Source organism: Agelaius tricolor, unplaced genomic scaffold (assembly GCF_023055355.1).
Source record: "Agelaius tricolor isolate 1412-34295 unplaced genomic scaffold, bAgeTri1.0.p SCAF_3, whole genome shotgun sequence".
Classification (NCBI taxonomy): Eukaryota; Metazoa; Chordata; class Aves; order Passeriformes; family Icteridae; genus Agelaius; species Agelaius tricolor.
The window spans coordinates 14,532,826-14,544,720 of NW_027269263.1; the positions used below are offsets into that span (position 1 = coordinate 14,532,826).

Below are 11,895 nucleotides of genomic sequence, written 5' to 3' on the forward strand. Positions count from 1 at the left end.
AATTCCACTTACTCAGCACCTGGACTGAGAAAAGCCAGTGGTGGTAGCTTGCTCACAGCAAGGTGGTGCTAGCGAAATCCCACCAATTCACTCTTACTACTTTGTTTCCAACCTTTAGAAGGACACATCAAGTCTACACTTCCATGCAGTCCATGGCAAACACTACAGGAAAATGCCAGAGTAAGGCAGATCATTTACATACTGAAAGAGTCACTAAGACAACCAAAGACGCCTGAAAATCGCTTTATTTGTTTGCAAGGTTGTGCGTTACAGCAAGCATAAGCTTAGCTACCATGGACAAAAGTCTGGAAGAACATTTCATGTTGACCATTGAGATACACAGTGAGTAGAACCCCCGTCTGCAAACAACATGCTGTTTTTCTACAACACTGCTGAAACCTAACATTCAGGAGTTACAGATCCTTGATATCCTTCTGGACGTCCCACAGTGTGTCCGCGCTCTTCCTCAGCTGGCTCACCTCATCGTCCTTCAGCTTTTGGTTGATGACACTCGTCAGGCCAGAGGAACTTAGGACAGAAGGAAGGCTCAAGAAGACCTCATTCTGAATGCCATACATGCCCTGTCACAAACAGAAGAGATCAGACACAGGCCTGTCATCACAGATCTGTGGTTGGTTTATGTTGCAGAGCTGAAAAACCATCGTTTTACAACATGCAGAAAAAATTTCAGCCACAATGAATTCAAGAAAATAAATAGCATAGAGCTGTTTCAGACCAAATGCCTGGCAATACCAAACAGCTGATGGCAGAAATCCCACTTTCAAACCTCTCTCTCACTTTAGTTCTATACAGCAAGGAGCTGAAAAGATTCAGACACAGGATTAGGATTAGGACAGGCCAACAGAGGGAGCTCAGAGCCCTTGCTGCAGCAGAGGTTGTGGAGCTGGTACAGACCACATACAGCAGGTTACACCAGATATAAAAGGACAGTGGCTCCTGCAATCACAGCTGGGCCTCCAAGAACTCTTCCACTTTTACACTGATAACTTCGTTTCAAGGAATCTGCATATGCTACACATAGCAAAGCTTCACACAAAGGTAGTTCTGCACAGAGAACTTCCTTTTCAGCTCCATACTTGTGACAAGAGGTCAGTCTAGAAGAAAGGGCAATAGTAAGCTGCCATTTGAAATTCGAAGTAGTATTTTACAAAGCTTCCTTCATTCAGCACCTTGCTAATAGAGGCTATTTAGCCTGTCCGGAACAAAAAAGAGCCAGAGTGTCCAATCAGCCCCCAATTCTTACCTTCACCAGAGTAGCAACTGAATGAACCCGGTATAGGTTCTTCAGGATGGTCTCGCAGAGGTCAGCCACACTAAAGCCAATAGCCCAGTTTGTGTATCCCTTTAGTTTGATCACCTCGTAGGCACTAGGAAACATTGAAATACAGCTTCATTAAGATGTCTTCAAGCAAGTCACTGCACATTACAAGTCTTAAAACCAGTCAATGTAAGCCATTTAAAAATTTTCAAACTCCTGAAACACACTGTACGTTTTGGAATTAAAATGTGTTTCAACATTAGAGGATAAAATCTGTATTATCCCCTATGCATAAGAATCCTGTTGTTCTCATAGGATTAGCTGCAAACAAAATTAGCTCCCACCTAGGAAGAGATCCTAGCGTTAAGTAGAAAATGGCACCTATACCTGACAAGCTCTGTTTCAGTCAGGGGCACAATGGAATAGGCAAACATTTAGAGTCAAAGCACCACTACATCCTGAGGTTTTTAGCCAGCATCTGCACACACTTTATCCTAGTGAGTGTATACTCATTTCACAAGAGACTTAGCAACATCTAGTCAGCTGTACGCAAACTCTCCTGCATCCATGAACATTTTCCCCAATTCCAACACTCTGCTCACAGAAACATGCTACCTTTTCTTGGGCTTGTGCCCTTTGAACAAAGTTACCTGTTGAAGAAGCTCCACGTGGGAAAACAAGCACTCACAGCTCAAGTGCTCCAGCACTTAAGTGGGTTTTTTATGCAATAACCTGTCTCCTTGGAGGGTAACAAATCTTACCAGCTGAAATCCTGCATTTCTGTGTTTAAAAAAGCAGCCCCAGTCACTCAAGCAACCCTCTACCTAAGAGGGCATGAAAGCTGCACCAGAAGAGACAGAGTGCACACAAACTGTTGTCAGCATGGCATCCATCCACATTATCCCTCAGATCATCATACCTTGCAACCACTTGCTTGTGGATCTCCTTCCAGTTCTCAGGATCTTTGTCAGTTCCCATGGCGGGGTTCAGCTCCTGGAGGGAAACCCCTGCCACGTTCACTCCACTCCAAACAGCCACTGCAACAGAGGCAGGACATCAGTGCCAACAGCACCTGGCAACTCCCCCTCCACCTTTCCTAGCCAAAATAATTGGAAACAAAGGAGGAGCAGCCAGAACTACAGCAATGGCTGAGGCAGGTTTTACATTTTTATTTAGCTACAGTTAAATCTCAGAACTCTGGGAGTCAAATGTGAGACTGTTTTAGTACTGGCACTTAAACAAGTCACTTGTAACATGTGACAAGTCAGAGCCTGGAAGTTTCTGAAGTCAGAAACATCAAATTCTAGTAAAAAGGCATATTTTAGCTACCTGGCCTTTTAGAATTGATTTTACTCAAAATGGCAGCATTTGCAGTTTCACTAATCAGTAGGATTAGCCTTCAAGAAGTCTATTCTTATTTACACAAATAAGAGGGCAGCAATATGCAAACTTAGACTATCAAGACAGGAATATGCACCTCTCCCTGCATCCTGGAAGCTCAGAGGCAGGCCGAGTCTCCGTTTTTGGGAAGTAAGCAGGAATGTGGAGTTACTTCAAAGCAAAAGCAGCTGTGACAATGACACAGGATAAGCTCTGCATGTGCTCAGCCAAACTCTGCTTTCATTGGTATAGAGCTGGCTACAATAATTGCTGCTGTTGATCAGACACTACTTAGATCAAATGCAATGGGACAATGAAGAGGTGGCTCCCTTAGAAATACACAGCATGAAAATATAAAGTAGTAACAATGCACATAGATGTTCTGCTGCAGCATTTCGGATTTGGAATACATGAACTGAATTAGGACAGATAAATTTCTTTGATTTCTCATTTTAAAACTATCTTTGCTTTAAACAGCAAGGAGAAAAGTCACAAAATAAGGTAAGGGATAATTTTGTTAGCCTGGATATGGACTGCTAGAATAACAAGCTCAGCTAATGACCTAGCAAGTGCTGATACTGCTTTCAGAGAACTGTGCCAAAGGCTATGGAATCATACTCCAAAAACTGAGGATAAAGAGAAGCAAGCTGCAGCCTTCACAACACAGCCTCACAAAACTGGCCTTTTCAGCTCAGGCTTCAATCGTACAGCCACAATCATATTTATTAAATGTAGGTGGATTTCCTGTACTTCTCTCAACTCTAATCTTCATAAAAATACAGCAAAGTACCAATTACTTGAGCTCAGCTGCAGCTGTTCCTTCAGAATCCTGTAAGAAACCTCAGGCCTCAACCTCTGCTATGGTTTGGCTCATTCCCAGGGAGATCAGAACTGCTCCTTACCACTGGAATCACCGTGCTCTCCCAAGATCCAGCCATGGCAGCTGCTTGGATGGATCCCAAGTCTCTCGGACATCAGATAACGGAATCTGGCCGTGTCCAGATTGCAGCCACTTCCAATCACACGGTTTTTTGGCAGCCCACTCAGCTTCCATGTGATATAGGTTAATATATCCACTGAAAGGAAAAACATGCAGGGCAAATGAAACTCCACTCACATCAAAAATGCTCCCAAAATTTCCTTACTGAGCGTAGCAGGGCAATCAGGAGGACTCAAAACACAGTCATGCTCACTGATCAAGGAAGTTTGGATCTGGCTATCTGGGGGATTAAATGGATGCAGTGCTTGAAATTTTAAACAGTAGCTTGATGGGTCCTAAGAAAATTTGAGGAAGGTCTTTAGAGATTAGATTCCTACCAGCTAAAGTTGGACACACTTTTTTTGATCACAGTTAAAGCCCTAGGGCATTCAGAACTGGGACTGATCTCATATGGCTAAAACATTCCAGCAATTTCCTGAATAATGCTCCCTTCTAGTTCACCATCACAACAACAGGTTAAACAATTTACAACCAGAAGTCTGAGATTTACATACTCTTTGTAGCTGGTAATTCCTTCCGTTTCATTTCTTGATTTGTGCACTAAGCACTTTCTACATCTACCACCTCTGCAGCATGAAAAGCCAGATGAGCAATGTGCTTTAGCTGCATGTGTTTCTAAAAATACAGTTTTAGGAAAAAACCCAGAGCTAGGTAGGGCAGACAGAAGGATGTGAGCAGAGAGCTCTACTTCACAGCTCAAAGCAACAGCAATAAGCAGGCTGCAGGAACTGACTCCAACTCTGAGGAGCCAGGCAGTTCTCAGGAGGGAACACATTTGTGTGCCCACATCTGAAATGCATCATTTGCTCTGCTCAGGCACCAAGCACAGCTCACACCTCACCAGTGGCATGTTCCCTACAGCCTCAGCTGGGGCAGGGAAGGGCATCAAGGTTACACACCCAAAGCTCCTTCTCATGAGCTCACAACGACCTTCACTATGTAAGACTAGTGGACAAAACTCCACAAACTGAGAAAACAAAGGATTATAAAAATACTTCTGAAAAAGCAACATGCAATTCTCCTCCTGCAGCTGCTCTGCTGGAGAGAAGTCAACAGGCTGAATTCAGCTTTGCTAGAACAAGAACAGCCTGATCTTTGTCTCAGTTTGGTTTTCAGGTAAGTGCTTAGAACTGCTGCAAGTCACTCTATTTGCTCAGAATACTGGCTGACTGTACACCAGATCATCACTCATCCCCCAACAGAGCATGCAATGGTTCCACTCTGCCAGGTTTTCTTTAAAAGCAGTGTCACTTCATCACCACAGTTCTTCAGTAAAGGTTTCAGATGTTGAATTAAGCAAAGACAACCCTACAGGGACACCCAACAAAGCACACCAGAATATTTACAGTTACCTTTAGACATCCAAATATCCAAGCTGTCTGTCTCAGTGCAATGAGATACTTGCAAGTGAACAGACAAATATGCATAATTAACTCTTTTTCCGGTTTTAATTGAACTGTGGAGTACAGACAGCCCTTGTTTCACCATAGGCTTCAGCATGCAAATGCTTTTTTCTGAAAATATAGCCACAACTATAGGGCAAGTTCTTCATGCTGAAAAACAGCCCTATCCTATCCAGACACAAAAGCTTCCATTAGAGTGAAAAAATTTAAACTTCCTACTGCTTAAGCCAAAGTATGCAAAGAACTTAAGTATTTATCACGAAGCACTCTTCTAAAATGGACACGACAAGTTCTGAATAAAAAGAGCATCAGAAAGTACAGAGTATTTGTCTGTACTGTCAGATGTCCACAAAAAGCTATTAAGTTCCAACAATTTGTATTTGAAGAGATTTTCTGAGAACCAACTAATGTTTTATCTTGTCAAACCAAATCTGTATGTCATTAGGAGAAGAGTGCATTACCTGGGTTGGAAACCACCAGGATGATGCAGTTGGGGCTGTACTTGACAACCTGAGGAACGATGTTTTTGAAGACATTCACATTCCTCTGCACCAGGTTGAGGCGACTCTCTCCCTCCTGCTGACGGACTCCTGCAGTCAGCACCACGATCTTGGAGTTGGCAGTGACAGCATAGTCTAACCAGAGCACAGGGGAGAAGATACAGAGTGTGTTTAAAATAACTCTACTAATTCCAGTAGCATTGTGTTAATACAGGAGTTAGAGGGAGCTTCTGCATTCAAACCCAAAACCCAAAGCATCAGTTTGAAAGCCAGCAACATCTCCTAACATTGACCTGATATATCAATACCTGGGTGTTGAGAGTCCATCTAGCCATTCTGACTCTCATTTCCACTATGAAAAAAATACTATTTCTTCTACATAGAGTTTCACTAAAATCAATTTTACTAAACAAGCCCCAAATTGTTAAGAGATGTAAGAGAGCCCAGCTTAAGAGCCACTCCCATTATGGTATTCATCTGAACTCACCCCAACTCACACACTTCACCTTATTCAATGCCAAATCCTAAGAATTCTTTAGGACTGCACAACTAATTCTCCACTATTAAGCAAAGTCACAAAATATCAGTATTAAACCAAAGAAACTGAAGTGCACCTTTGTCTGCCACGATCTTGTGAGTGTGAAGGAACACGCTCCCATGCTGCAGGTCCATCATTTCTCCTTTTAGTCTGTCTTCCATAACATCAACCAGAGCAAGCTCATCACAAAGACCCTAAAAACAACAAAATGTGGAGTCAATGAAGCAGTTCACATACATTTTAAAGTTAACCCAGAGCAGAGCTAAACTACATTTTAAAGTAACATGTTTCCCCCATCTGAAAGCATCTCTTCTCCAAATAAACCAGCACTATCTTGGTGTTCTGATGTATCTCATGAAGTCAGAGGCTACTATAGCACAGATTCACAAAACCCACTCAGACTTTCCAAAAAAGGTATCATTTGTGGAGACTTTGAGTGCACAGCCAACCCTTTGCTAGAAAAGCACTTCTTAATTTAGTTATTATCTTTGGAAAAAAGTTGCATCTTTCAGAGTTGTGGCAAACCCTCTAAATCTATCCAGCTAACGGGCCTGTTTTAAATATTTAAATATCTGAAAGAACACACCGTCTAATTATCAAATAAGTATTCTCTTTCAACATGCCAACAGTCAATTCATTTCACAAAAATATACAATGAGAACAGATCTCCTCAACACTGAAATTGAGAGAAAAAGGATTCTTTAGCTATTTTTCTCTACAGGAGCTACTGTGTGATATTTATGTTGCAGAACAGATTTAGCTCCCATTTCTAAATCAGTATGGTAACATCAATGTCTCTAACTGAGCAGGAACTAAATAACTAATGTGGAAGTTTTAGAGTCATGCAAATTTATACAGTTAATACCACACCAACAAACTGAAATCAGTATTAGAGCATTTTGCACAAGTCAAACCCACATCATACTGGTTGGCAGTGGCTGAACATGAGCCAGCCCAGCTGGCCAAAAAGGCCAAAGGCATTCTGGCTGTATCAGAAACAGAGTGGCCAGCAGGACCAGGGCAGTGACTGTCCCCCTGGGCTTGGCACTGGTGAGGCTACACCTCAAATCCTGTATTCCCTCACTACAAACATATTGAGGGGCTGGAGCGTGTCCAGAGAAGGGAACGGAGCTGGAGAATGGAGCTGGAGCATCAGGAGCGGCTGAGGGAGCTGGGGGGCTCAGCCTGGAGAAAAGGAGGCTCAGGGGAGCCCTACTGCTCTCCACAACCCTCTGACAGGAGGGGGCAGCCAGCTGGGGTTGGGCTCTGCTCCCAAGGAACAAGGGACAGGATACACCCTGTGCCAGGAGAGGTTTAGATTGGATAGGAGGAAAAAATTCATCACCAGAAGGGTGGTAAGGCTGCCCAAGGAAGCTGTTGGGTCACAATCCCTTGATGTGTTTATAAAACTTTTAGATGTGGCACTTGGAGACATGCTCTGGGTTAATGCTTGGTCTCAATGATCATAAGAGATCTTTTCCAGCCCAAATGATTCTATTACATTATTATAATTCAGTTACAAGAACCAGATGATTTTATTATGAAAACATTTTATACTGCAGCTTATAGTTGTGAAAGAGTAAAAGCAGAAGCCTGACAGAAATAAACTCCATGTCATCATCCATGCTTGAAGAATTTAAAACCAGTTCTTCTTATTCTGGGTTTGGTGCATACTCTTCATTAACAGTAAAACTTTGTGCCTAGCTATCTGACAAGGCAGTTTGACCCTGCTTAGAGAAGTGCATTAAATGAATGCTGAATTGTGGTTCAATTTGTGGTAACATCACCTGGCTCCCCCACAGGTAACATCAAAAACAACTGATTTCAGACCATGACAGGCAACCATGTGCTTAAAAATAGTTATATATAAAAACCCACATGGAGCTATCACTGTTTTTCCATTAAATTTCTTCTTTACTTATTTGTTTTAAAAACTATTTGCCACTTTCACATCAGTTTCGCACTCAGTTTCACTGTGGCCTGTTCCTTCTGTCAGTTTTTCTTTGCTCACAGGGTTCATGAATATCAGCAAGTGAAAGGCCTTACTTTTTTTTTTTTTAAATATAATTAAACATGCATTAAAACATGCATCCTCAGGGTAATACACTGGAGGGTCATCTACAAACAAATTACAGTTGGTTTATTCATACAAGCAAGATTTTTCATCTGACTGTGAACTATCTGATTTAAGATCTGCCCCTGCAAGGGTGCAGGGCATATCTGTTGGTGTCTTCTTTAAAAAAAAAAAAAAAGTCTGCAGTTTCTACCTGTCTTTTCAAATTTAATGAATTCACAATATTCTCTAAAAACAAAGTGCAAAGTACAAGACATCCTCATTGATTAATAAGCCTTTACTTTGCTCAAAGACTACACCATGAGATTTGAAAAACATATCCCACAAACCAGCAGCAGGAAAAGTCATAATAACCTCCAAGTTCAGCCCTCTGTTTTTAGTTATTTAAAAACTAGCTAACACCTCTCTGGAAAAAAAATAAAGTCATATAAACAAGCAAAAAGGGCTTAAGAGAAATCAAGAAGCTGCTGAAGGAGATAGCAGTATTTTCAGCTACTAGAGAACATATTCTTTAAAAGAATAAAAGCAAACACTCTTGATTGCTATCCTATATTTCACCCAGATTTTTGCTCTGTCCCCATTCTTTGCCCAGCAGAGCTCCCTCACCAAGCAAAGTCCAGCTTTGTTGGGGAAGAATAAAAAATTAAGAAGAGAATGAGAAGTTTGGTAGGGGCTGTGGAGTCATTCCTACCTACATTTTTCCAGCAGCCTGGAAAATCATTCTGCCTAATGAGACATTTACTGCTAAACAAAGACAGAAAAGTGAGAGAACAAGGAGAGGTTGAATGTGGAGGTCAGGCTTGTAGGTCACTGCTAGCTTACCCGAGCTGCTAATGATTCATTCCTGTGCCAACCTCCCAAATGTCCCACCTTCTCCTAAGAAAGGCAGTGCAGAGCACGACAGCACGCAGGCTTGGGGAGCATGCTGTCCTTGAGCCGTACCTTTCCAAGGACGCTGATAGCAGCGGCCATCCCAACCTGGCCAACCCCCACAACCGTGATCTTGTTGTTGGGGACCTTGGCTCCCTCTGCAATGGGGCTGATCAGCTGGTCCTTGACGGTGGCCATGGTCTTCTGTGAGGAGAGACGGAAAGATGTGGATCAGAGCAGGCCAGAGGGAGCTGAAGGCATTTTCTGAAGGGAGGAGTCACCTGCCACAGCCTACGTAAAGCAGCTCCGGGCACGCTGCCCTTGCTCGCGGGGCTCCTCCCAAGCCACGAGTCACCCCTCACCACCCACACAGCTCTAGGTGCCTGCCCTCCCTGTGCCCGGGCAGGGGCTGGCAGCACACCCCGCTACCGCCGTTCCCAGAGCCGCCCGCCAGAGGTGAAATTCCATCAGCGCTGCCGAGCCCCGGGCATTCACCTCTCGACACACCGGGGCTCCGGGACGGGACTCCACGAGCCAGCCGGGCCGCAGGGAGCGGGCTGGGATTTCCCCGGCTCCTCTCCTCGGGCCCCCGAGGCTGCCCGAGGCCCAGGGCCGCGCCAGGGCAGTCAGGGGCCGCGGCGGCACCGGGGCGCCCTGAGCACAGCCGGGGACCAGCCCCGAGCCACCGCCCGGCCCCGGCCACCCCAAACCTGCGGGAGCCGCAGCCCAGCTCGGGCCATCCTAGACCCCAACACTCAGAGCCCGCAGCCCGGCTCAGGCCAACCCAAACCCCCGGGAACCGCCGCCCGGCTCCGGCCATTCCAGACCCCAACCTGAACCCTCGGGAGCCCGGCCCGGCTCCGGCCACCTCAGGCATCACCCGCTGGCCACGCAGGGATGCTCGGCGCGCGGCAAGGCCGAACCCCGGCGGGATCAAGTGATGGGCCGGCTGGGCGGCCACCCAGCACCCCGTGTCCCGGAGCGGGGTCTCCCCGTACGCACCGGTCAGCGGGAGCAGCGCAGAAGCGGCGAGGGGAGCGCGGAGCTCAGGCAGGGAGCGCTCCGGAACGGAAGGGGCGCGGGGCTCAGGCAACGAGCGCTCCGCAACAGAAGGCGAGCCGGAGCAGCTCGGGGAGAGCGGGGCTCGGGGCTCGGGGCTCAGGCAAAGACCGCTCCGCAGCGGAAGGGGCGGGCCCGGCGGCGCGGCTGGGGGGAGGCGGCGGCCGCGCTCAATCCCCGCCAAGGACGGAGCCTCAAGGATGTCGCTGCTCCGCCCCGGTCCCGCAGTGGCGCAGGGCCGGCGCTGGTGGCCCGTCCCTGGAGCTGTGTCCCCGGGACACCGCTGGGCGCGCCGCCGGGAGCAGCGATGCTGCCGGAGCCGGGGGTGGCCGTGCGACACTGGTGGCCTCGGCAGCTCCTCTTCCACAGGGAACAACGGGGCTGTTGGTCCCTGGTGTCACAGAGCCGCAGGCTTGGCCAGAATCGCTGCAATCGATATAACATATGGCAAAAGTAAAGCATTTAACCTGATCTTTCGGGGAGAACTTGCTCAAGTTGGGGATGTCTCCTCAGTCAGGGGTATCTGATTTTTGCGCCCGCTGATTTCTGCCCCGGGCCTGACTCCGGTTGGATTTTTGGTGGTTGGACGAATCCCGCCTGGAGACACGGAGCGATGCCCCGGCAGGAATAAGGGAGGTAACCTGAGGCAGGCCAACAAAGAGTGTAATCTGAGCAGAGCCACCGCCACTGCGCCTCCTCCCTCTCCCTCGGTCTCGGCCAGACCCAGCACACTCTTTCGCGATATCCTAGTAGGGCATCCCTTAAAGATGGTAATAAGCGTGAATGTAGTTCAACGCCTTGTTAAAGTGGGAAGCAAATCCGCCACTGTAAGTAGCAATAAGAGTCAGATGATATTTTCCTTTTCCTCATACACGCAGAACACACAGACTGAAAATCTGGGTGTACAATCGGCCACTGCTGCTGAGCAGAGAAGGAAGGGATTTCTTGGAATTCCTCCAGGACCAAAGCAAGCAAAATACAGGATAACAGCAAACAGAGTTTGTTTCATCTAGTGATCTAACATTACATCTTCCTAGCCGTAAAGGAAGAAAGTAGAAGCACAACACTGAATGGTATGCAATTAGTTCCAGTGGGGAAGAAACCAGAAAGCTTTAGGTTCCCCATCACACATGATTTAGTCTCTCTCACAAGAGGGAAAACAGAACAGTGGATTCCAGAGTCCTCCCAAATAAGTCACTGGGTTAAATGGGACTAGGCAGAGAGCCTAGCCCTGCCTGCCTATGACTATGGCTGCCCTTTTTTTATTCTGTTGCTGCGGCTGGTTTAAAGTTGTATCGATTTTTTTTTTCCAGATATTTTGCCAGGTTTAGTAATAACTGGATTAATTCCCCATGGTTCACCAAGCAGCCAAACAAATGATGGTGGGAGCATGGTGGTGAGCAAAGGATGAAACCTGCTTTTCTGGGCAGCAGATCAGTACAGATCCATGCTGGCTTTAAATCACTGTCTAACCGTGGCCTGCTTTGCTTCTACGCATTTTTTTGCAAAAGGTCCCCTGCAGGGAAAGAAATGGGTTAAGCCATCCACATGACACTTCAGGTAGCAGCTTGCTGTAAGAAAATCAATTCAAGACTTTGAAATTACAGCTGCACTGGGAGCTGGAGGTAAATAATAACTACACAATGAAATGTAAGGGTCAGAAAAGCTGTCTTCTATAATCACAACAGGAACATACACAGCTCAAATTTAAGGAAATAGGGAGGAAAGGAGATAAAAAGATTCTGGAGATATTAGGGAAGGACCAGAGGAAAGTTTTTAATTCCTGAACCAT

General features: G+C 46.0%; 1 protein-coding gene across 2 annotated transcripts; it reads right to left on the bottom strand.

Annotated features, from left to right (window-relative positions):
- Positions 1–227: 227 nt before the first annotated feature.
- LDHB (lactate dehydrogenase B) lies at positions 228–10,781 on the bottom strand. 2 transcript variants are annotated; one of them, XM_071422596.1, is made up of 8 exons: positions 10,571–10,781; positions 9,117–9,248; positions 6,177–6,294; positions 5,524–5,697; positions 3,562–3,735; positions 2,199–2,316; positions 1,265–1,388; positions 228–581 (listed from the first exon to the last, which is right to left on the bottom strand). In XM_071422596.1, the coding sequence occupies exons 2-8, from the start codon at positions 9,240–9,242 to the stop codon at positions 414–416; spliced, it is 1,002 nt and encodes a 333-aa protein (XP_071278697.1). In that variant the 5' UTR covers positions 9,243–9,248; positions 10,571–10,781; the 3' UTR covers positions 228–413. The 2 variants fall into 2 exon arrangements, with proteins under 2 accessions (XP_071278697.1, XP_071278696.1); XM_071422595.1 differs by lacking the exon at positions 10,571–10,781 and adding an exon at positions 10,047–10,243.
- Positions 10,782–11,895: the final 1,114 nt, after the last annotated feature.